This window comes from Panthera onca, chromosome B4, assembly GCF_046562875.1.
Source record: "Panthera onca isolate mPanOnc1 chromosome B4, mPanOnc1 haplotype 2, whole genome shotgun sequence".
In the NCBI taxonomy this organism is placed as follows: domain Eukaryota; kingdom Metazoa; phylum Chordata; class Mammalia; order Carnivora; family Felidae; genus Panthera; species Panthera onca.
In genome coordinates, this window is record NC_138345.1 from 55860161 (window position 1) to 55882529 (window position 22369).

Consider the following 22369-nt stretch of genomic DNA (forward strand, 5'->3'; position numbering starts at 1 on the left):
ACTTTTCAATTTTCACAAAAGAAACTGGATGAGAGTTTGATACTTTGTGGACTCTATAGATTTTTGAGAAGTAAAATCATTAACAATATTGAGTCTCAAAATCCATAAACAAGGTATATCCCATTTATTTAGTCCTTTAATTTTTCTCCACATTTTTGCTTTTTGTTTTTAAACTTTAAAAAAAAATGTTTACTTTTTTGAGAGAGAGAGAGCACGAGTGGGGCAAGGGCAGTGAGATAGGGAGAGAATCCCGAGCAGGCTCTGCACTGATGGTGCTTGAACCCACAGACTGTGAAATCATGACCTGAGCCAAAGTCAAGAGTCAGATGTTCAACCAACTGAGCCACTCAGGCACCCCAAACTTTCTTTTTTTAAAGTTAACTCTGCCCCTAATGTGGGGCTTGTACTGATGACCCTAAGATGAAAAGTTGCATGTTCTATGGACTAAGCCAGCCAAGCATCCTAGGAAGTTTCATTTTATTCTTAGTTGCACATGTGTTTACCATACATGAGTGTTGATTTTATGGTATACTTTTTTTTTTGCTTCTCATGATGATTGCATGATTTTCCTCCATTTTTCTGTTGAGCTGAATTACATTGATTTTTAAAAAAAAAATTTAATGTTGAAAACCTTTGCTTTTTAGAGTAAGCCCCATTTGGTTGTGATGTGTTCTCCTTTTTAAATATTTTATTAGTTATTGATATGTTTTTTTAAGTATTTATTTAAGTAATCTCTACACCACATGTGGGGCTCAGACTCATGACCCCCAAGATCAAGGGTTGTATACTGTACCAACTGAGCCAGTCCAGTGTCCCTAGTTACTAATATTTTGATTGGAATTTTTGCAGCTATGTTCATGAGAGTGGTCTTTATAATATTCTTGTAATGTCCTTGGCATGTTTTGATATCTTATTTTTTTTTTTTTTTTAATTTTTTTTCAACGTTTTTTATTTATTTTTGGGACAGAGAGAGACAGAGCACGAACGGGGGAGGGGCAGAGAGAGAGGGAGACACAGAATCGGAAACAGGCTCCAGGCTCCGAGCCATCAGCCCAGAGCCTGACGCGGGGCTCGAACTCACGGACCAGACCGCGAGATCGTGACCTGGCTGAAGTCGGACGCTTAACCGACTGCGCCACCCAGGCGCCCCATATCTTATTGATAGTTTGTTTTCTTTTTTTTTTCCTTGATAGTTTTGCTTGGAAGTGATCAACCTTATCTTTAAAAATAAGTTATTGATGGTTGAATTTTTGTGTTTTATTGATAATTTTGCCCTTTTATTCTCTTTCTAATATATATATATTTGAGGAATTACTTATCTAGCTTCTTGAGCTGGAAGCTTAGATCATTAATTTTATGCCTTTTTAATTTTTAATGTTTTTATTGACATGACCCTGCAAGCATCCACAAGTTTTGAAATGTTTTTGTTATCATTCAGTTCAGAATGTTTTTCGCTGAGCTAGTACTATCCTAAATATTTGACAAACAGTGCAAGATATGGTTCCTGAGAAAAGGAGCTCCATGAGATTTGTATTAGTTTTGTCCTTCCTCCATTGAGGTGAAAGTTTACATTTCTAGTATATATCTAGTATATGTATCTAGTATATACCTAGTATATTTTACTGTATGTTTCAGAAGGTTCAGCACCATCTGAGTTTCCTGTAGGTTTATATATGAGGTGGGAACCATCCAAGGGCAAAAACCATTATCCATACATCTTTATTTAAAAAAAATATTTTTATTACTTCATTTTTGAGAGACAGTGAGACAGCACAAGCGGGGGAGGGGCAGAGAGAGAAGGAGACGCAGAATCTGAAGGAGGCTCCAGGCTCTGACCAAGCATTCAGCACAGAGCCCCACGTGGGGTTGGAACCCACGAACCTTGTGATCGTGACCTGAGCTGAAGTCAGACACTTAACGGACTGAGCTACCTAGGTGCCCCTATCCATACATCTTTAAAGCCAGTGTTCTCCATTAAGAACACACTTTTAGCTAAACAAGTTGGGTTTAAGAGAGAACTTATACCACTAGGTAGGAATAGTAGGGATCTCAGTAAGTGGATGTTACAAAGGACTTAATAGGATTTGGGTTTGCTGATTTGGGAAAGTGTTCAAGTAGGCTAGGCTTTCCTCTGGATTTGGTGTTGTCAGGAAGTGGGGGCAAGTCTATGACTGGGGATATATTAATCTTATCTAAAGGACTGGAGGAATGAAGCAGGGTCAAAGCTGTGACTGAAAACGAAGAGCAGTCATTCATACTAGCCAAAATAGGGGGATATTTAGTCATTTTTGTGGTTTGAAAAAATTTTATGATTTTGTCTACATTCAGACATGATTACAGAGTGGCTTTGTTTTTGTCTTGAACCATCGTGGTCAGAGTGGCCTCATCTGATGTTGGTGTTCTGTGAAATTATTTATGTTCAATAGAACCTCAAGGCTTTACTGTGTGTGCCAGGTCAGTTCCTAGTTGTTGGGCTTCTTTTCTGTTAGTAATCTAATTTTTCAAATGTAAACTAGGCTCATTGCAGGAAAATGAAAGTGAGAAAACATACATAAACCAAAAGGAAAAAGTTTAGAGAAACAAAACAAAAAACACGATTTAACCTGTCTGCCTAATATTTTCTTGAATATCTTTGCAGACATTTCTATCCTTATTTATACATACAATATTTTTATAGATGTGAAGTGATATTATTCATGTATTTATTTTTTTACAAGAATTTATGGTTTATTATTTCGTTGGAAGTATGTAGTTATTGCACAGTAGAGGATGCTGGGGTTAGTTTCTCAGTCTTTGTTACAGTAAGTTGAAATATTTTATCGTACATCTGAAGTTACAGAATAATGTATATGAATTGATATGACCTTGTAAGTAGACAGTATGCTTTTCAACACAGATTTTAATAAAATGATTTGCATTTAGTGTAAGTGCATATGCTTCTTGTCAATTCTACATACAATTTTGTGAAATCTAGGTGGAAAGCAATACTTGTATGTCTCTGCATACCTGAAAAAGTGTTTAAAATAAGCCTCTTTACTTAACTCATGTAATTTACCTGCATTATGTGAATAAGGATAATAGTCAAGTCTTGTATATAATAAAAAATATATATATATATAAACTAGTTGGGGTGACTGGGTGGTTCAGTCAGTTGAGCATCCAACTTCAGCTCAGGTCATGATCTTGTGGTCTGTGAGTTCAAGCCTCAAGTTGGGTTCTGTGCTGATAGCCTGGAGCCTGGAGCCTGCTTTGGATTCTGTGTCTCCTTTTTTCTCTGCCCCTACCCTGCTCATGCTCGCTCTCTCTCTCAAAAATAAGTAAACATAAAAAAAAACTAAAACAAAAAACCTAGTTAGCTGTGTATTATATTAACTTCAGTAAACAGTTCCAGATTTTCACCTGAAGATATAAGCCTTTTCAGATGTCATTTATCATTACAATAATCTTATTGAAATAGAAACGTTTACATTTTTTTCTCAGGCATTAACTAAATATGTGTACATTTAAAACTTATCCTTTGGCTCTTTTTCCTGTTATTTTTGACAGTTTTCTTGGGAAAAAATGTCCTTAACTCTTGCTTACACTTTGACTTTTATCTCTTGTCCCTTTATTCCACCTGAGAGCATCCAAAAGCTTTGAGCAAATAGAAAAATTAGTTTTCGTATCAAATAAGAGGAAAATAAAAATTGCAGTTTTTGAATAGACTTGAACTAACACTGCTAATCATCTGTTTGCCTTTTAAGTGTACCATTTGTGCTCAGATACAAAAAAGAACTTGACATACTTGACGTAAGCTCTTGAAAAGTCCCAAAAGTCCCTTTTGGAAAATATTGTGGAAGTTTCTACTTAACCTCTCATTTCCTCTCATTAAGGTTGTACTTCTCTTTGTGGCCACAGTATTTAAGTTTAAAAAGTTATAACCTAAATGCTTACAACAACTTCTAACGCATGTTGTGTTAAGTAACCTTTTAAAATTGGCATTTAAAATTCATTTTTTATAAGTTGGAGATTTACCATAATGTGTAACGTATGGTAGATTTATATTTGTATATTTAAACTTGTGAACATTATTATTATTTAAACATTTTTGTATCTTAGGGAGAGAGCTCGAGTGAGCAGGGGAGAGGGACAGAGAGAGAGAGCAAATCTTAAGTAGGCTCTGTACTGAGCGTGGACATGAGGTTTGATCTCACGACTGAGGTTATGACCTGAGCTGAAACCAAGAGTTGGATGCTTAACCAACTGAGCCATCCAGGCACCCCCTAAACTTGTGAATATTATTAAAGACCTTTATACGTTAAATGCCATGCTGAAAGAGGGCAGTGTCTCTGTTTTCAGAGAGTTTCCGGACTATTAGGCATAGGAGATTGTATGTGTATACACACATTTATAGTGATTGCAGTACAAGGTATACTTTGAGATACAATAGCATCAAAACATTGCATAGAAGTACTAGAGATTGAATAATTAATGCTTTTGGATCAAGAGAAAAGACTAATGTTATGGGATTAAGGGCAACATATTAAGCGGTAGCATTCCTTTTTATTTAAATCTAGAATTAAAATTATAGACCTGTTTGGCAAAATTGTATTTAAAAGTTTTTTTTTTATGTTAAAAAGTAGATGTTTCAGTTATTTTCAAGTTATCTGCTATTTCATTTGTTAATGAAGTGTATAATTGGTTTTTCACTCATTTTTTTCTTTCTTCTTTTTTTTTTTTCCTTTGGCAGCTTTTCACAGATGGAATCACAAATAAACTTATTGGCTGTTACGTGAGTAATACAATGGAGGATGTAGTCCTGGTGCGAATTTATGGCAATAAGACTGAGCTGTTAGTTGATCGAGATGAGGAAGTGAAGAGTTTCCGAGTGTTGCAGGCTCATGGCTGTGCACCACAACTCTACTGTACCTTCAATAATGGACTGTGCTATGAATTTATACAGGGAGAAGCATTGGATCCAAAGCATGTCTGCAACCCTGCCATTTTCAGGTATATTTACTTTCTCTAAATTTTTCTTTCTGATGATTAAGAGTGTTAAGTGCACTAAGGAGTTACATTTATATTTTAAATGTTTATTTATTTATTTTGAGAGAGAGAGAGACAGAGGGAGAGAGAGAACCCCAAGCAGGGTCCGTGCTCAACGTGGAGCCCAATGTGGGGCTCAGTTCCATGAACCATGAGATCATGACCTGAGCTGAAATCAAGAGTCAGATGCTTAACCAACTGAGCCACCCAGGTGCCCCAGGAAATATTTTTTAAATATTTAAAAGGCAATTGCCTTTTCTTTGAGCAATTATTTGGTTAATTTAGAAACTTCTTTAGTTTGGACTCTGTCTTTGGTGAAGAAGAAAAAAAATCCTTTCTGTCTGCCATCTCGTTATTGACTCTTTGCAAAAGAAAGGACTCTAACGTGTGGTTTTGGATTAACCTGCTACAGAGTGTCAAGGCTTCCCCTTAATTTTTTAAAGTAGTGCGTGGATTAAAGCATCACACATTTCTTATTACTAACTTTTGTAACTCAGTTGGTCATATTTTCAGAGATTTTGCTTACTAAGATGCTTTTAATTCTGTTAACGTTATATTACTTTTTAATTCATTGTATTATGTTTTCTATGACGATAACGTCTTGCATATGCTTGATCATTTTTCTAAAATTGCTGTCTTTTAGAGTTCTCTTTCTTTTAAAAACTAGCAAATGAGCTTGATTTGAAAACTGCAAATTCATTCATAGTTTAAACCAGAAGTTCTCAGACATTTTGGTCTAAAGATCCCTTAACAGCTCTTAAAGGTTATTGAGGACCCAAAGAGGTTTTGTGAGTTACATCTATCAATATTTACCATGTTAGAAATTAAAACAACTTTTTTTTAATTCAGGAATCTCACTTGCACATTGTTAGCTATCAGTGTGATAACATTATCACACCACTTCATGTAGCTTCTTGAAAACTATACCGTATACTCATGAGAGAGTGAAAAAGGTAAATAATATCTTATCAAAGTAGTTTTAACTGTATAAACTTGAAAGGGTTTTGAGGTTCCAGGGATCCTGGGTCATATTTTAAGAGTTGCTATGTTAACACAGTGATGAAAATGGAACGGACCAGTATTTATGTATTTTATAACTGTTTCAAATAATATTTAAAAATATTTTGGTATAGAAATCTATTCAAACTCCAGTTTTTAACAAGATAGAGTCTCCCCCCTTACATGAGTATAATGTTTAGTATGTATTTTTTTAGGTTTTAAGTAATCTCTGCATTCAACATGGTGCTCCAACCTACAGCCTTGAAATCAAGAGTCATACACTCCTCTGATTAAGCCATCCAGGCTCCCCTGTTTAGAATTTATTGAAGGACCCCAATTAATAGATAATGTCTTTTTTCATTTGTGTTACATTTTTTGTTGTGTTTAGGTTTATGCGTGCATGTGTATGAAATTTATTTATAAACCCTTAAGCTTGTTCACAGTGTCTGAAGTATATCAATATAACAGGATTGATTAAAGGTGATTAGATGCATAAATTAGACCAAAGGAAAAGCTGGAGTTAGATTCAGATACAAAAAGTATATCCCATAATGTTCTCTTCTCCATAGAGAAGGGCCATCTTACTAGTAACTAAAGCAAGGAGGAAAATAATGAGTCCTTGTCCAAGAGATTTAAGAAGAAAGTTGCTTAAAGCTAATACAACTTTAACTGGTATAGCAGTCTTTTTTTTTTTAATGTTTTTTTATTTTTGAGAGAGAGAGAGAGCATGAGCAGGGAAGGGGTAAAGAGAGAGAGGGGGACAGAGGGTCTGAAGCAGACTCTGTGCTGACAGCGGTGAGCACGATGCAGGGCTTGAACCCATGGACTCACAAACCGTGAGATCATGACCTGAACCAAATTGGATGCTGAACCAACTGAGCCACCCAGGCACCCCACTGGTGTAGCATTCTTTTTTTTTTTTTTTTTAATGTTTTTATTTATTTCTGAGAGAGAGAGACAGACAGGCAGAGTGCAAGTGGGGGAGGGGCAGAGAGCGAGGGAGACAGAATCTGAAGCAGGCTTCAGTCTCTGAGATGCACAGAGCCCGACATTGGGGTCACACTCAAGAACTGTGAGATCATGACTAGAGCCAAAGTTGGACACTTAACCAATTGAGCCACCCAGGCGCCCCTGGTGTTGCCGTCTTAACTGCCTTAATGTTGATATTCCTAAACTATCTTTAACACACTGAATTTAAACTTTTTGTTGAACTATTGGCAGTGGGTACTGTCTGTTGGTCAGAAGTACATATTCAGAAGATTTCTCACTTCTCTTTATTCTATAATCTCATGATGGAAAGTAGATGCTCAGGACAGTTTTTTTCCTGAGTGATCGTGGAAAGTTACAGAATCAAAAGTCATGTGAAATTTTTTTTTTTTTTTAAATATTTATATTTGAGAGAGAGGGAGACACAGAATCTAAAGCAGGTCCAGGCTCCAAGCTGTCAACACAGAACTTGATGCGGGGCTCGAAACCATGAACTGGGAGATTATGTCCTGAGCTGAAGTCGGATGCTTACTGACTGAGCCACCCAGGTGCCCCAAAAGCCATGTGAAATTCTATATATGGCATTATACCTCTGCCACTATGAATATACAGTGGAATAAGACTGCTTCAGCTTTATGAGCTATGTGAAATTGGGCATAGTACTTAAACATTTTGTGCCTCAGTTTTCCTACCTAAAAAATGCGAATAATGATAGTACCTATTTCTAAGGGGTTGTTGTAAGGATTAAAGTTGTAGTGTATGTAAAAAGTCTAGAACAATGCCTGGCATGTATTAAACACTATGTAATATGTTAGCTTTTATAATTACAATTTTTTTCCTCAAGACTTTTCACATTTTAACTTATGGAGAGCTTTTAAGAACTTAGACATTAATTGAAGTATTAAATACTAATCAATTAACTTTATTATGCTTTTAGAAACATTTTTTGAATTTTAAATTTCATAGACTTTTTTTTTTTTTTTACTCTTGTGTACTATTATAACATTATATATTGTTCCTTAAGGTGTGAGGTGTATGCAAACAGCATGTAGATGTAGCATAGCAAGTAATCATTGTCGCTACCCCCCCCCCCCCACTTGTTTGTGATAGACAATACTAACCAGTCTTGGAACTCTTTCCTCATGAACATGGGAGATTTCCGAATCTTTCTCAACTAAGCGATTTTAGGTACTTAATACTCATGAGTAGTCCCTTGTTTTAGTTTTTATTTTAGCTTTCTTGAAGAGACCATTTTACATTAAAAAGATTTTGTTTTACTTTATATTTTTAAAGTTTATTTATTTTGGAGGGAAGAGAGAGAGAGAGGGAGGGAGAATGAGCAGAGGAGGGGCAGAGATTGCTGGAGAGAGAATCCTAAACAGGTTCTGCACTCTCAGTGCAGAGCTCCAAGTGGGTCTCAAACTCATGAATTGTGAGATTATGACATGAGCTGAAACCAAGAGTTGGATTCTTAACCAACTGAGCCACCCAGCCGTCCCTGAAGATTTTATTTTTAACTAATATTTTTAAAAAAGATAGAGTAATGGGTAATAGAGTAACAGGTATGTTATAATTTTTGTTAATTGGAGAAATGATATATTAAAGTGATGGTGGCTAATATTGATACAACACTTAATATGAACTGGACACTGTTCTGAACACCTTATGTATATGCATTTTTTTAAATATATTTTTTAATTAAGTAAACTGTATGCATGATGGGGGGCTTGAACTCATGACCCCAAGGTCAGGAGTTGCACACTCCACTGACTGAACCTGCCAGGCACCCCAAAACACCTTAAGTGTATTAATAAAGTCAACTCACAATAATCCTAGGGAATAGATAATATTAAAATCCATTTTAATAGATGAGAAAAGTAAGATTTTAAGTAATTAGTCATGTGACTAGTACAAGTACATCCCAGAAGATAATGAGTAACTTAATCTTTTTACTTACTCACCGAGAAAAGAACATAAAATGTAAAGGAAAATAGTAAGGCCTTTATTACTCCAACTATTACAAGTAAAGTGAAAAAGATTCAAGAAGAAAATAAATGCAGCTTCCCCCATTTATTGATTTGTGATTATTCTCTATAATTAAATCATTGCTGTTAAGCTTATTATAGAATTTCTGTTTTAAAGGGAAAGCTTTTCATAATTGTAATCTTAAGTAGAAAGATGGAAAATTACAGTTTTTGATCAAGAATACTGAATTTCTGTTAAGGCTCATTTTGGTATTTGATGCCATGTCATAAAAATGTTTGCATTAAATCAACTACATGACATTCTGAAAAAGACCAAACGATGGAGACACTAAAAAAATCAGTGGTTGCTAAGGGTTAGTAGGGAAGGAGGAATGAATAGGTGAAACAGAATTTTTAGGGCAGTGAAAATGTCTGCATGATACTTTAATGGTGGATACCTGTCATAAATTTGCTCAAAGCCATAGAAAGTACAACACCAAGTGTGTACCCATATGTAAACTATGGACTTTGGGTGATAACAATATGCCAGTATGGGTTCTTCAGTTGTAACAAATGTACCACTTTGGTAGAGGATGTTGATACTGAAGGAGGTGATGTTTCTGTCAGTGTAGGGGGCATTTGGGAAATGTCTGAACCTTCCTCTCAGATTTGCTGTGAACCTAAAACTGCTCTAAAAAAAAAGTCTATATAGAAGCCTTTTCCTGTACTTTCAGTTAGATCTACTTAGAATATGTATGATACTAATGCAGGTATATATACATTTCATTAAAAAAAAAACCCATGCTGTTAGAGACCAAATAGCACACGCGCGCGCTCTCTCTCTCTCTCTCTCTATATATATATATGTATTTTTTTTAATGTCTATTTTTAAGAGAGGGAAAGAGAGAGAGAGCGCGCACTTGTGGGGGAGGTGCAGAGTGGGAGACACACAATCCCAAGCAGGCTCCAGGCTCTGAGCTGTCAGCACAGAGCCTGACCTGGGACTTCAACTCACGAACTGTGAGATCATGACCTTAGCTGAAGTCAGATGTTTAACCAACTGAGCCACCCAGGTGCTCAATATATTTAATTAAGTTCTATGACACTTAGCTTGCAGTGAATGATATATTGAATTGACCTATAGTTTTTTCTTAAATGTTCATTTATTTATTGAGAAGAGAGCCCATGTGCACACCCATGTGTGCAGGGGATGGGCAGATGGAAAGAGAGAATCCCAAGCAGGCTCCATGCTCAGCGCAGAGCTTGACACGGGGCTCGATTTCACAACCATGAGATCATGACATGAGCCAAAATCAAGAGTGGGACACTCAGCCTGAGCCACCCAGGCACCCCCAGTTGACTCATATTTTTGAAAAAAAGAATGGAGGTTGAAAAAGAAAGCAAAAGAAGATAACAGGTAAGGATATGGCTAGTTGACACTGTAAGTAGTAACACTGGCTATTTACCTTTTTTCCTATTAAATTTATTTCAAGTTACAGTGTAATTCTCTTATGGTATGTATAAGTGTTCAGAAGGTTTTTTTTATTTCTTTCTCCTTTAAAATGTTTGTTTATTTTGAGAGGGAGCGTGCATGTGAGTGAGTGCAAGCAGGGGAAAGGCAGTGGGGAAAGAATCCCAAGTAAGCTCTGTGCTGTCAGTGCAGAGCCCAGCATTGGTCTTGATCTTACCATGAGCTGAGCTGAAATCAAGAGTCGGACTCTTAACCAACTGAGCTACCCAGGTACCCCCAGAAGGTTTTGTTAATTACTGTAAAACACAGAAAATATAAAAAGAGTTAATTGAAAGAAGGTCATAGCTGAATTATAAATGATTTTAAAAGGGAATATGGTTTTTACTGGTTTCAAATATGTACAGTGGAATACTTTTTAAAAAAAATCGAGTAAGCAATTGAATAAATGATAATTCTGAAGCCCCAAGAAGAGGTTAGGGGTGTAAATTTGGGATGATTGATGTGCTTGTATTTAGCTTTCCTCCTTTAGAAAATGAATTTCATATATTTATGGTAAAAGGATTTGATTTATTAAATAAGAACTTATTACTAATTTCAGGTTAGGTGTCACATTTTGAGCTATTGTTATTAGGTAAGCTTGATATGCAGCTAACAGTCTGGACTGATTGATTAATCAGAGCTTCAGTAAGTTCTGATTGAGCCTTAGATCAAAGTCCAAGGTGCTGTCTTGGCTTTGGCTCCTTCAGGCATAGCTACTTGCCACTTGTGTATATTATGATTGTAATAGAGTATTTACTTTGAATATAAAAATTTGATACATATTTATGTTTAGTCTAGAGAAGGAAAAAGAATTCAGACAATCCCTTTTCTCCTAGTAATTTGCAGTGTGACGGACAATAATCTTGGAAAAAAGTAAGCTAAATAGTATACACAGAAAACAGAAAACGTTTTCAAAAAAAAAGTACAGATAATTTACTGTGTATACTTGGGTAAATTCGGCAGTGTTTCACTGAGATATCATTTAAACTGAACCTTACAGGAAAAGGCAGAGCAGGGAAGAGGCTGTGAGAGAATGGTATGATAAAGACAAGTTGTACCAAGTTAATGCTTAACTAGTAATTCAGCTTATGGAAGTTTACCATGACATGTTTTATTTGAACTTTTCTAGCAAACAAGTATTGGAGAGACCTTCAGAAAATTTTTTAAAAATTTTTTTTTTTTTTTTTTTTTTTTTTTATTTATTTTTGGGACAGAGAGAGACATAGCATGAACGGGGGAGGGGCAGAGAGAGAGGGAGACACAGAATCGGAAACAGGCTCCAGGCTCCGAGCCATCAGCCCAGAGCCTGACGCGGGGCTCGAACTCACGGACCGCGAGATCGTGACCTGGCTGAAGTCGGACGCTTAACCGACTGCGCCACCCAGGCGCCCCCAGAAAATTTTTTAAAATTCACAGATGTTTGGGAATTTTCTCATCAGGTGTTTCTCTAATACTTTACTTGCCTCTTGCTAGGAATCGTGGCTATAGTTTAATTTAAAACCACTTGGGGGAGACTGGGTGATAGTTTGTTAAGCTCCAACTCCTGATTTCGTCTCAGGTCATGTCAAGGTTCATGAGTTCAAGCCCCTCTTTGGGCTCTGCACTGACAACGTGGAGCCTGCTTGGGATTCTCCCCCTCTCCCTCTCTCTGCCCCTCCCCTGCTCATTCTCTCTCTCTGAAAATAAAAACTTGAAAAAAAATATAAAAAAACCCACCCAGCAACAGACATCATGGGAAAAATGCAGTTTAAAATCAATTATTGCACATTTATCAAAATGCATAACCAAAAAACACTTCCAATGTTGTATGTATTGTAGCAGAACTGGTACATTGTACATTGTGGGTTATACGTGATATTGGTAATGTTCTCTTGGAAATCAGTAGGGCAATATATAATCATAAAATAAAGTTATATAGTATGTTTCTGTCATGACAACTCTTACAGTCAGGTATAACCAAGGCATATAAACACAAATTAATGTACTATTATTGAAATCATAATTTTGGATATTGTCTAAAATAATGCAGAATGGCTGATGCAGGCCTAAGAGGAAAAAATTCACTTAATAGATGAACTTTGCTACAATCACACAATAATTTGCTTATGTGAAAACCCAAAGGGAGTATGTAAAAATGAAACAAGCTCTATTGGAGTGGTAAGATTAGAGATTACTTTTCAATTAAAAAAATTCCTGTTATTGTTATAATACTCTTAATTTTTTGAAAGCTTACAAGAGTGGGAGCAATTAGTATTATTGAATATTTAAGAAGTTCTCCGAAGCCTTGAAATTTTCAAATGTTTTGTTTTACTGAGTGTGGGGTTTTAAAGTAGCATTTGCCTTGATATTAGTGCAGGGAAGCCTTACTTAACTGAGACCAGGTAGAAGAAGGACCAATCTATGACAGTGAAAATCAGAAATCTTGAGGTAATTTTTGATTACTTTGTTATATATACAAATAAAAATTCATGGTTTAGGGGTGTCTGGGTGGCCCAGTTAAGCACCCGACTCGATTTTGTCTCAGGTTCGTGGATTCAGGCACATTGGTGCTCTAGGCTGACAATGTGGAGCCTGCTTGGGATTCTCTCTCCCTCTCTTTCTACCCCTCCCCTGCCTGTATGCGCATATGCTCTCTCAAAAAAAACCCAAAACATCATGGTTTATTAAGTAAGTAGTGCAGAATTACATTATTGAAGAGATTTTTTTGTAGTTTTTTGTCTGTTGTATGTAAAATTTACTAAGAGAAAATAACTGAATTGCTCTAATCAAGTCTTGTTAAGAACTGTATAACCATTTAATTTATTTAATTAAAAATTTTTTTTGGTGGAGGTGCTGGCCAGTAAAAAGGCATATAACATTTGCCCTCTTTATTATTTTTAAAGTATACTGTTAAGTAGTATTAAGTACATTCCCGTTGTTTTGCATCCAGCCTCCACAGTTATTTTCATCTTATAATACTAAAGTTTTATATGCATTAAACAGCAACTTTCCAATTCTCCCCTACCCCCAACCTTGGCAGCCATCATTCTACTTTCTATCTGTATGAATTTGACTGCCTTAGATACCTCATGTAAGTCGAATCACACTTTTGTCTGTTGATTGGCTTATTGCACTTAGTAGGGTGTGTTCAAGGTTCACCTGTCTTGTAGTATGTGTCAGAATTTCCTTCCTTTTTAAGTCAAATACTCCATTTTATGTATGTATTGCATTTTGTTTATCCTCTCATCCATGGATGGACATTTGGGTTGCTTCTACCTTTTTTTTTCTTTCTCCCCCCAATAATTTTGTTTTTCTTATTAGGAATCTGACACTTAGAAATGAAATGATTTGCTTATTTAAGTTCAGACCGAAAGTAACAATGGCAGAGTCAGAATGAAAATCCAGCTAATTCAATGTAGTGTTCTGGTGGGGGGGTATCTATAGTGAGAAAGGCTTGGCTTTTGCATCATGCAATCTTCCAAATCCTGGCTCAGCCCGTTACCCACCTTTCTGTCAGAAAATTTGAAGGCACTCAAAATTAATAGGTGCTTTCTCTTCTAGTAGCTCTTCGTGTTTAACAAATTCCCTTAAATTCTAAGAGCCCCTTGTGTAACATTTTATTCAGTTTTGAAGTATTTACTGTAGAATTGTCATTTCAGTCACTCTCAGCTGAATAATTGATAATTGGATAACTTCTGAGACTACATTTTGTATTTTGTAAATCAGGGTTTTGTACAAACTTTGGGGTAAAACTATGAAAAATGACACTACTATTCACTTATTTTAAAAAACCACAGCAAATAAAATTTGTCTGTGTTAAATACGTGTTCTACTATGTGATCCTTCTCCTGAATCACTGGTCTCATTTGTTCAGTAAACATTTCTAGAACGTAAGGTTTGGTTGACATAGATTGCCCTTTGAGTTTATGTAACATGGATTGTACCTTTCTTCAAGCCTTTTGTTCCCGGCTTTCCTCTTTAAAGTTTTAAAATCCATTCTTAATGGGCTTAAGATGTATGTGTCACATACACACGTGCATGTGTAAGTATATAGGTATGTATGTGTATGTGTATATATACAAAACTTTCCTTGTTTTGGTTTTGTTTTCTGACTTTTCCATCAAGTTTCTTGGTGCTTAAAGTACCATATATGCATTTGGGCCTACCTTTATATGTATGTATGTGTATGTGTGCGTGTATGTGTGTATATGTGTGTGTGTGTGTGTGTGTGTGTGTGTGTGAGAGAGATTGGCTAAAACTAGATTTTTTGTGTGTGTATATTCATATAGACATGAATACATATATATATATATTTTTGTGTGTGTGTATATTCATATAGACATGAATGCATATATATATATTATATTATACATATATATATGTATATGTATATGAATACATATATATATTATATTATACATATATATATGTATAATATATATATATGGTCTGGGGGAAGGTCAGTCAAGCAATACTTACTTAATTTATGTAAAGCAATGTTTGCTGATTTGAGAGAGATGAACCAAGGCGCACATATTTTGTGTAATGTATTAGGTAATCTAATTTGTGTAATATTTTGGTAATATATTAGGACTCTTGATAATTGGAAAATTCAAACTGACTTAAAGAAGGAGGGATTTATTGGTGCATATAGCTGAGGATACTGAGTTCAACCATGGGTGGATCCAGGGACTGTTAACATTGTCATTAGGGTAGTATCACGTTTTTCTTTTATTCTGTGTTAGCTTTATAGTCTTACAAGTTTTCTTAAGAGTGGCAGTAATAGGGGTACCTGGCTGGCTTGGTCATTAGAGCATGTGACTCTTGATCTTTGGGTTGTATGGTTGGGCTCCATGTTGGGTATAGAGATTATTTAAAAATAAAACCTTAAAAAAAAAAAAGATGGCAATTATTATTATTAACAATTACAGGCCTATCTAATCAGTTTAGCAGTGGTGGGAGGAGGGCAGGGAGCAGGGGAGTTCTTCTTTTTCTAATAGTTTCAACCAGTCAGAAGCATCAGCGAAAATTCCCTTTGGCTTAGTTTGAATAATATGCTCAGAACCAATCATCATGGAACAAATATGGAAGGATGGAATGCTCTGGGCAATTCTGTGTCATATTCTAACTCCTAAAATTAGTGCTACAGATGTGATACAGGGTTAGGATTGAGGTCAGCTCTATATGAACCACATGAACTAAAAGTGAAGGGAATGGAGATTTCTTCAAAAGAAAATCAGAACTCTTTTATTACTAGAAACTAGGTACATAAGAATATTCACCTTACTATAAAAATATAATAAAACTGTGTATTTAATCACAGTACTACAGTGCTAGAGTATTGTGTGCTTTAATGCAGCAGTTTTCAAACACTTTTGCATATCAGAGTCCTCTGAGAAACTTAAATATCTTGATGCCCTGGCTGTACTACAATTAAATCAGAATTTTTAAGGGTAATACCTTGGCATTTATTTATTTATGTATGTATGTGTGTATGTTTCTGAAGTTTGATTCCAGTATAGGGCCAGGCTGTGGAATTGGAGCATTATATCAGTGTTTCTCAAACTTTACAGTGTATTGCGATCACCTGGAGATCTTGTTTATTTATTTATTTATTTATTTTTAATTTTTTTTTTTTTTAACGTTTTATTTATTTTTGAGACAGGGAGAGACAGAGCATGAACAGGGGAGGGTCAGAGAGAGAGAGACACAGAATCTGAAACAGGCTCCAGGCTCTGAGCTGTCAGCATAGAGCCCGACGTGGGGCTCGAACTCACGGACTGCGAGATCATGACCTGAGCCGAAGTCGGACACTTAACCGACTGAGCCACCCAGGCGCCCCTGGAGATCTTGTTTAAAATGAGAGTGCAGGGTCCCACCCTCAGAGATTGTGATTCAGTAGATCTGAGGTGGGGCATCAGACATTCTAGATGGCGCTATGTCATAGCTCCTAAAACTTGTACTTTGAAGAGCATTACATTAGATTGTGAGCATCTTCAAAATTAGCCAGTTTTAAGTTCTTACTATTAAGTCATTACTTACTATTAAGTCATTTTTCCCACCTGCTAGTCTTTATAGGCTGTTTGGTAACTTAACTTGTTTTGCATGCTTATTCTTATATTAGCGTTTGCTCTTCTAGGTTCTACAGATAAAAAGATAGCATGGATACACATATACATAGCTTCAAATTATTTTGTTGAATGGAGAAGATTGATTCTGACGTCAAAAGACCTTTTTTTTTTTTTAAAGTTTATTTAAACAGCGCAATTTAAATGTATTGCTGATTAATGTCTAATATGAGCCTTGAAATCATTTATAATTTTTTGTTGTTCTGCTGGTCCTAACCATTGTTTGTGGAATCAGAATAGACCACTTACTTCTAGACACTCAACCCCTTTTGGATATAACATTTATTCACTGTATCAATTGTAGGTGTTTTTTTCCTACTGATGCTTTAATCATTTGTTTGCCTCTCCTTCTGAGAGTTGCCTTGACAAATTAATTTTGACTCTTACATAAGATAAAAATGAAATCCTGTTCTAAAATAAATGCATACTAGTTATTTTAGTTTACCCACGAGTAGACATAAAACCTATGATACTTAACATTTTCTTTTTATGCTGTTTTGTCTTAAAACAGACTCATAGCACGTCAGCTTGCTAAAATCCATGCTATCCATGCACACAATGGCTGGATTCCCAAATCCAATCTATGGCTAAAGATGGGAAAATATTTCTCTCTCATTCCTACAGGATTTGCAGATGAAGACCTTAATAAAAGGTAAAATTACTTTTACATTTGAAATTGTTTTACCTTGTTTTGCTATACATAATAGGGTTTTAGAGGTAGCTTACAAGGTTTCTGTGTATAAAATCTGGCTTGGTTGCTCTCGTAGTATTTGATTAAATTAGCATTGCTTCATCTGACTCTCAAGATGGCACTACAGGAGTGTAACTGCCTTTCTCGCCCAGCCAACTCAAGAACAAAAAAGACAATCTACACAATCCTGGGAAGTGGGTAGTAGGTAGATGGTAGAGATGACCAGTCAAGAAACAAATATAGAAACATTTATTTGGAAGAAGGATAGAGTAATGATAGCTCTAAAGGGGTACTTTTTGCATAGAATGAGTTGGCCATGGAGCCCTTTTTTAAAGAATTCTTTTTGTTAAAAGCTGTTTTAAATAGGCGGAGAAATTTACATTTATTACTACAGTGTAGTAATACTGGAGTGTGAAAAAGTTTGCATTGTCTTAGTTTACTGAGAATTTAAGCCCCAGGTAATAAGGTTGAAAATTCAATTACTTGAGTCTTTTGAGAGGGGTAGGAGGTGGGGGGGGGGGGGTTGGCGGTTAGGGAGAGGCAGAGAGAATCCCAAGCAGGCTCCATGCCTCAGTGCAGAGCCTGATGTGGGGTTTGATCTCAAAACTATGAGATCATGATCTGAGCTGATATCAAGAGTTGGACGCTTAACTGACTGGGCCACCCAGGTGCCCCTCAATTACTGGAGTCTTACTTGGCTTTTGTAAAACTGACTCCCTAGGTTCAAAAAGTAAGGCACTTCATTATATTTTATATAAAAACACTTGTAAATTAGTATTTGGAATCTAAGTTATATGAACACATTTTTATACAGTGTGATTAATACTAGTATAAAAATTAGGAATTTTATTTTCCCCTTTATATCTATTCAGGAATTTTTCATTTTAAGGACAGTAGAGGCAGGCAGGACCTATAGAGCTTTCCTTCTTTCTGTTTACTTTTTATAATTCATTACAGAAAAATGACTATTGTTCTGGTGAGTTGGATTATTTCACAGATTAGTTTGATTCACTCAGTGTATGTGTTTTTATTTGCAGGTAGTTTGTCAGACTTTGATAGGGACAGTATACCCTTTTACTCGGGTTAGGCAAACATCTGTAAATGTGTCCAGTATGCTAGATATTCAGGAAGTGACAGCAGAAACCCCCACAAAATCCTCTTTTGAAATAACTATTTTATTGAAAAATTTGGGGGAATGTCACTTAAAAATAACGAAGTAGATGGCAATGGTGAATGTAAGATTTTCTTGACTTTATAAGATAATGCAGAGTTCGGAGGCAGCATAGTATTGTGTGGATTAAGAGTACAAGATTCTGGAGTCCAGATTGCCTACGGTGAAGCCTTAATTCTGCCATATAACAGTTCTGCTGTGTAACTTTGGGCAGAACTGTTGCAGTTCTGTTACCTGGAACTGTTACCTGTTCCTCGTCTGTAAAATGGAAATAATGAGTAGTATGTTTACCTTTTAAGGTTTTTATGGGGATTGAGATAGTATATGCAAAATACATAGATACTGTATACATAGATAATACGCAACTAAAACATTAAAAACAAAGTATGAGAAGTATGTTTCATATTTTTTTGGTTCCTTTTTGTTTGTATATGATTGTAATTATCACGTTCAATCCTTTGAGTTTTAGTTATTTCTATTCAACACTATAGATTTTACATAGTTTCTTGAACAATTACACCGTCTTCAAAAGAGCATGCATGTAAGGGTTACTTTTGGAATCTGTGTAGAGAAGAATGGCAGTAGTGGGAAAATGCAGGAATCACTTGAATAGATAGATTCATTAAAATTAAATTAATTGATAGAGAGTCTATTATAAAATGAAAAAGTAAGAGAGTAGTTTGAGAGACTGTAAAGGAAGAATGAAGAAAACTTGGCTTAAAGTGTTAAGGAAAGAGAAAGTGTAAACAGCAATTTTGTAAGCCAGATGGTACCCTGGAAGAGTTAGTGGTAGCATTCTATTTTTGTTTCGTTTTATTTTTATCAAGTGAATATAAATATAGCATAATGGTACAGAAGAGTGAGTGTAGGATTCAAAAGCCATAATCTGTAGTCCTGCTTGCCACCCTAGCTACCCTACTTCCTAGTTTCACTACTCAGACCATTTCTGTAATAGATAATGGGAGTATTCTACGATATGATTATCACAGATAATATCTGATGATTATCATATAATTTATTTGGTTTATCAATAGTGGATCATGCCTGTTGACTTTGATAGGTAAAGTTAGCATTCACCCTTCTAAACTTGAAATAGATGTTTTAGTTCTTTAATAAACTGTCTTTATAACTTTATTATTTAAAAAAAAAATTTCTTTTTAATGTTTATTTATTTTTGAGACAGAGAGAGACAGAACATGAACGGGGGAGGGGCAGAGAGAGAGGGAGACACAGAATCGGAAGCAGGCTCCAGGCTCTGAGCCATCAACCCAGAGCCCGACGCGGGGCTCGAACTCATGGACCGCGAGATCGTGACCTGAGCTGAAGTCGGACGCTTAACCGACTGAGCCACCCAGGCTCCCCTGTCTTTATAACTTTAAATAATGTACTTAAACCTCTTTTTATTGAACTCTTTGTGTCTTAGAGATAAATGTAAAACATTTAGAATTAGAGCTTAGTAAATGTTAGCTATTAAGTATATGTATATATGTTATGTATTCCTTTCCTCCCCCAATTTTATAGTAATTGATTTTTTTACTTTTCTACTTTCCTTTTTACTTGCTTAGGTTTTTTTGTTTTTTTTTTTAATTCATATTGAGTTCATTGTAAAGATTTTCCTTTATTCCAACTTTTAGAATAATTGGCTTATTTTAACTCAGGAATCTGTGGTATTGAATGGAAAGAATTTATTAAAAATAGATTTTAATCTTTAATTAAACTTGAAAAAGTCATTAATATAAACAGGATGTAATTTCTTTTTTGTTTTTAAACTTAAAGGTTTTTAAGTGATATCCCAAGCTCTCAGATTCTTCAGGAAGAAATGACTTGGATGAAGGAGATTCTTTCCAACCTGGGGTCACCTGTTGTGCTTTGCCATAATGACCTATTGTGTAAGAATATAATCTACAATGAGAAACAAGGTAGGTATCTGACTTTAGCAGTAAGTAAAGTTGATTTCTTTGATGTTCTTAATGGTCCTTTGATCTTTGTATCAGTAAATAAATTTAATTCAGATGTTAGGATTAAAAACATTCATGAAGTCTTTACTTTCTTTTAGGTTAAAAAGTCATGGTAACTCTGCTAAATTAGGAATATATTCTTTATATAGTTGTATAAAATACATTTCTTAGAAAGCTTGTGGTTCTTGTTAAGAATTAAATGAAAAATGATAAAATGATTTTGTTTATAAATTTAACTGTAAAACCTATTTGGTAATTTATGGTTTGAAAATGTACCTGCTTGTAGTGGGAGTTATTGAAAAGCCAACTGACATTGCACTGCTTTTAATAAATACATAATTTTCTCAGTGTTGGGGAGGACAGCAGTATTAGAAACAAATTTGTCTCCAGGTTCTCTATTACCTCTTTATTCTGATTTGTTAGATATTTTGATGCTAAGGAGAGAGCTACATATGGAGGAAATGTTATTTGTACTTGCTGGAATTTGTACCTACTCAAGTAATAATCAAGAAACTTTGGTAAATAGTTTTAACATTTTTGAGGTATAGACAGTGATACTTTTTGGTGAAATGTTTTTCTGTGATTGTTTATATCTTGTTGTATTCAAATTCTCTGTTTCCATATTTAAGATACTCTTGGTTGTATTATATTATTGGATAAAGTGGTTTGAGGTTTGGTTGCTAAAGCATAGATTTCCCTTTAGTAATAAGTTGAAATTAAAAAATATAATTTTGGCTGAAGGTTTAGTATTAATCCAGAAAGTCTGAAACTCTGACCCTTGCATTTTAAAGGAAATCAGTTTTGAGAGTAGTCATTATAGTTGGAAGATTATTTTAAGTCAAAAGTGTTTTTGTGAAGATGCTAAAGTCAAAGAATTCTGATTAAATGGTCATAATTCTATTAAATTGCTATTTATGACCATTCTTATTAGATTGTAAGTTGAGACTGTTCTAATGGAAAGGTTATTAATATTTGTAACTGCCTTTAGCTTGAAGAAAGTCAACCAAAGAGCACTGTCAAGGATGGTAGACTGAAGCACATATTTTCAAAAACGTGTCTGAGTATCTGTTATATTTTATATTTTTATCTGTATTAGAGATTCTATTTTTAAATGCAGTGAGCTAACATCTTTAGTTTGAATGTCTTGAAGTTTTGGTGTAGAAATATTTTTAAAAAAAACTTAAGGTATACCCTAAAACATGAAGTACTTGACAGTGTCCTTCATTATATATTGTCCATTTATTACATATAATTGTCATTTGTCATGTATATACTGCATTATTACTAGTAACCAAATCTCAATGCCATTTGTGAGACATGAGTACTAGTTTTACATTAAACGATGTGTTAGCTTTTTAGTTCAGTGCAAGACCAAATAACACATTTTATAATGGAATTTCAAGTGAGGGACTTCATCTTACTTTTGAAGTGGACACTCAGCTTTATTTTTAACTGCAAGTTAATCAAAGAGAATCTGTTATTTCCTGTGGAATATAGTTTTAACTTTTCATATTTTTATTTTATAAGTTTCTTTTGCATATTCATTTCACAGAACAATCTTGTTTATGAAACTAAAATACAAGGGACCAAAAAAATCAGATTACTTTGTCTTAGGCATTAAAAAAATGCATTTTTACTTTTTTATTTAATCAGTTGCCTATCTAAACTATTGGATCAGTGATATGAAAAGTTCTCATTTTTCAAACAAAATCTTTATGCTTCAGTTTGACTCCTATGTTGTCATTTGTTTATTTTACCAAGAGTTACCTAATTTTTCTTCCCTACACAGAAAGAATGAATTTCACAGTTCAACAAATGTAATTATTTTGATCTATTTTTCCTCTCTTCAGAAAGTCTATTGTGTACCATTTGTTTCTTCTTGTCTTTGTGGTTATATTTTGTGTGTTAGTTATGGATATGTTCTGTTATTTTTCCTTACCAGTGGTTTTAACAGTGT

The 22369-nt window shown here is 34.9% G+C and overlaps 1 protein-coding gene across 1 annotated transcript in view; it reads left to right on the forward strand.

The window, feature by feature from the left end:
- The window catches only part of ETNK1 (ethanolamine kinase 1), a 67113-nt gene that overhangs the window by 14291 nt on the left and 30453 nt on the right, over positions 1–22369 (forward strand). Inside the window, exons 2-4 of the mRNA XM_078450008.2 lie at positions 4730–4989; positions 17104–17244; positions 20231–20373. Of these exons, the coding sequence (XP_078306134.1) occupies positions 4730–4989; positions 17104–17244; positions 20231–20373 (544 nt within the window). The remainder of the gene's footprint in view (positions 1–4729; positions 4990–17103; positions 17245–20230; positions 20374–22369) is intronic.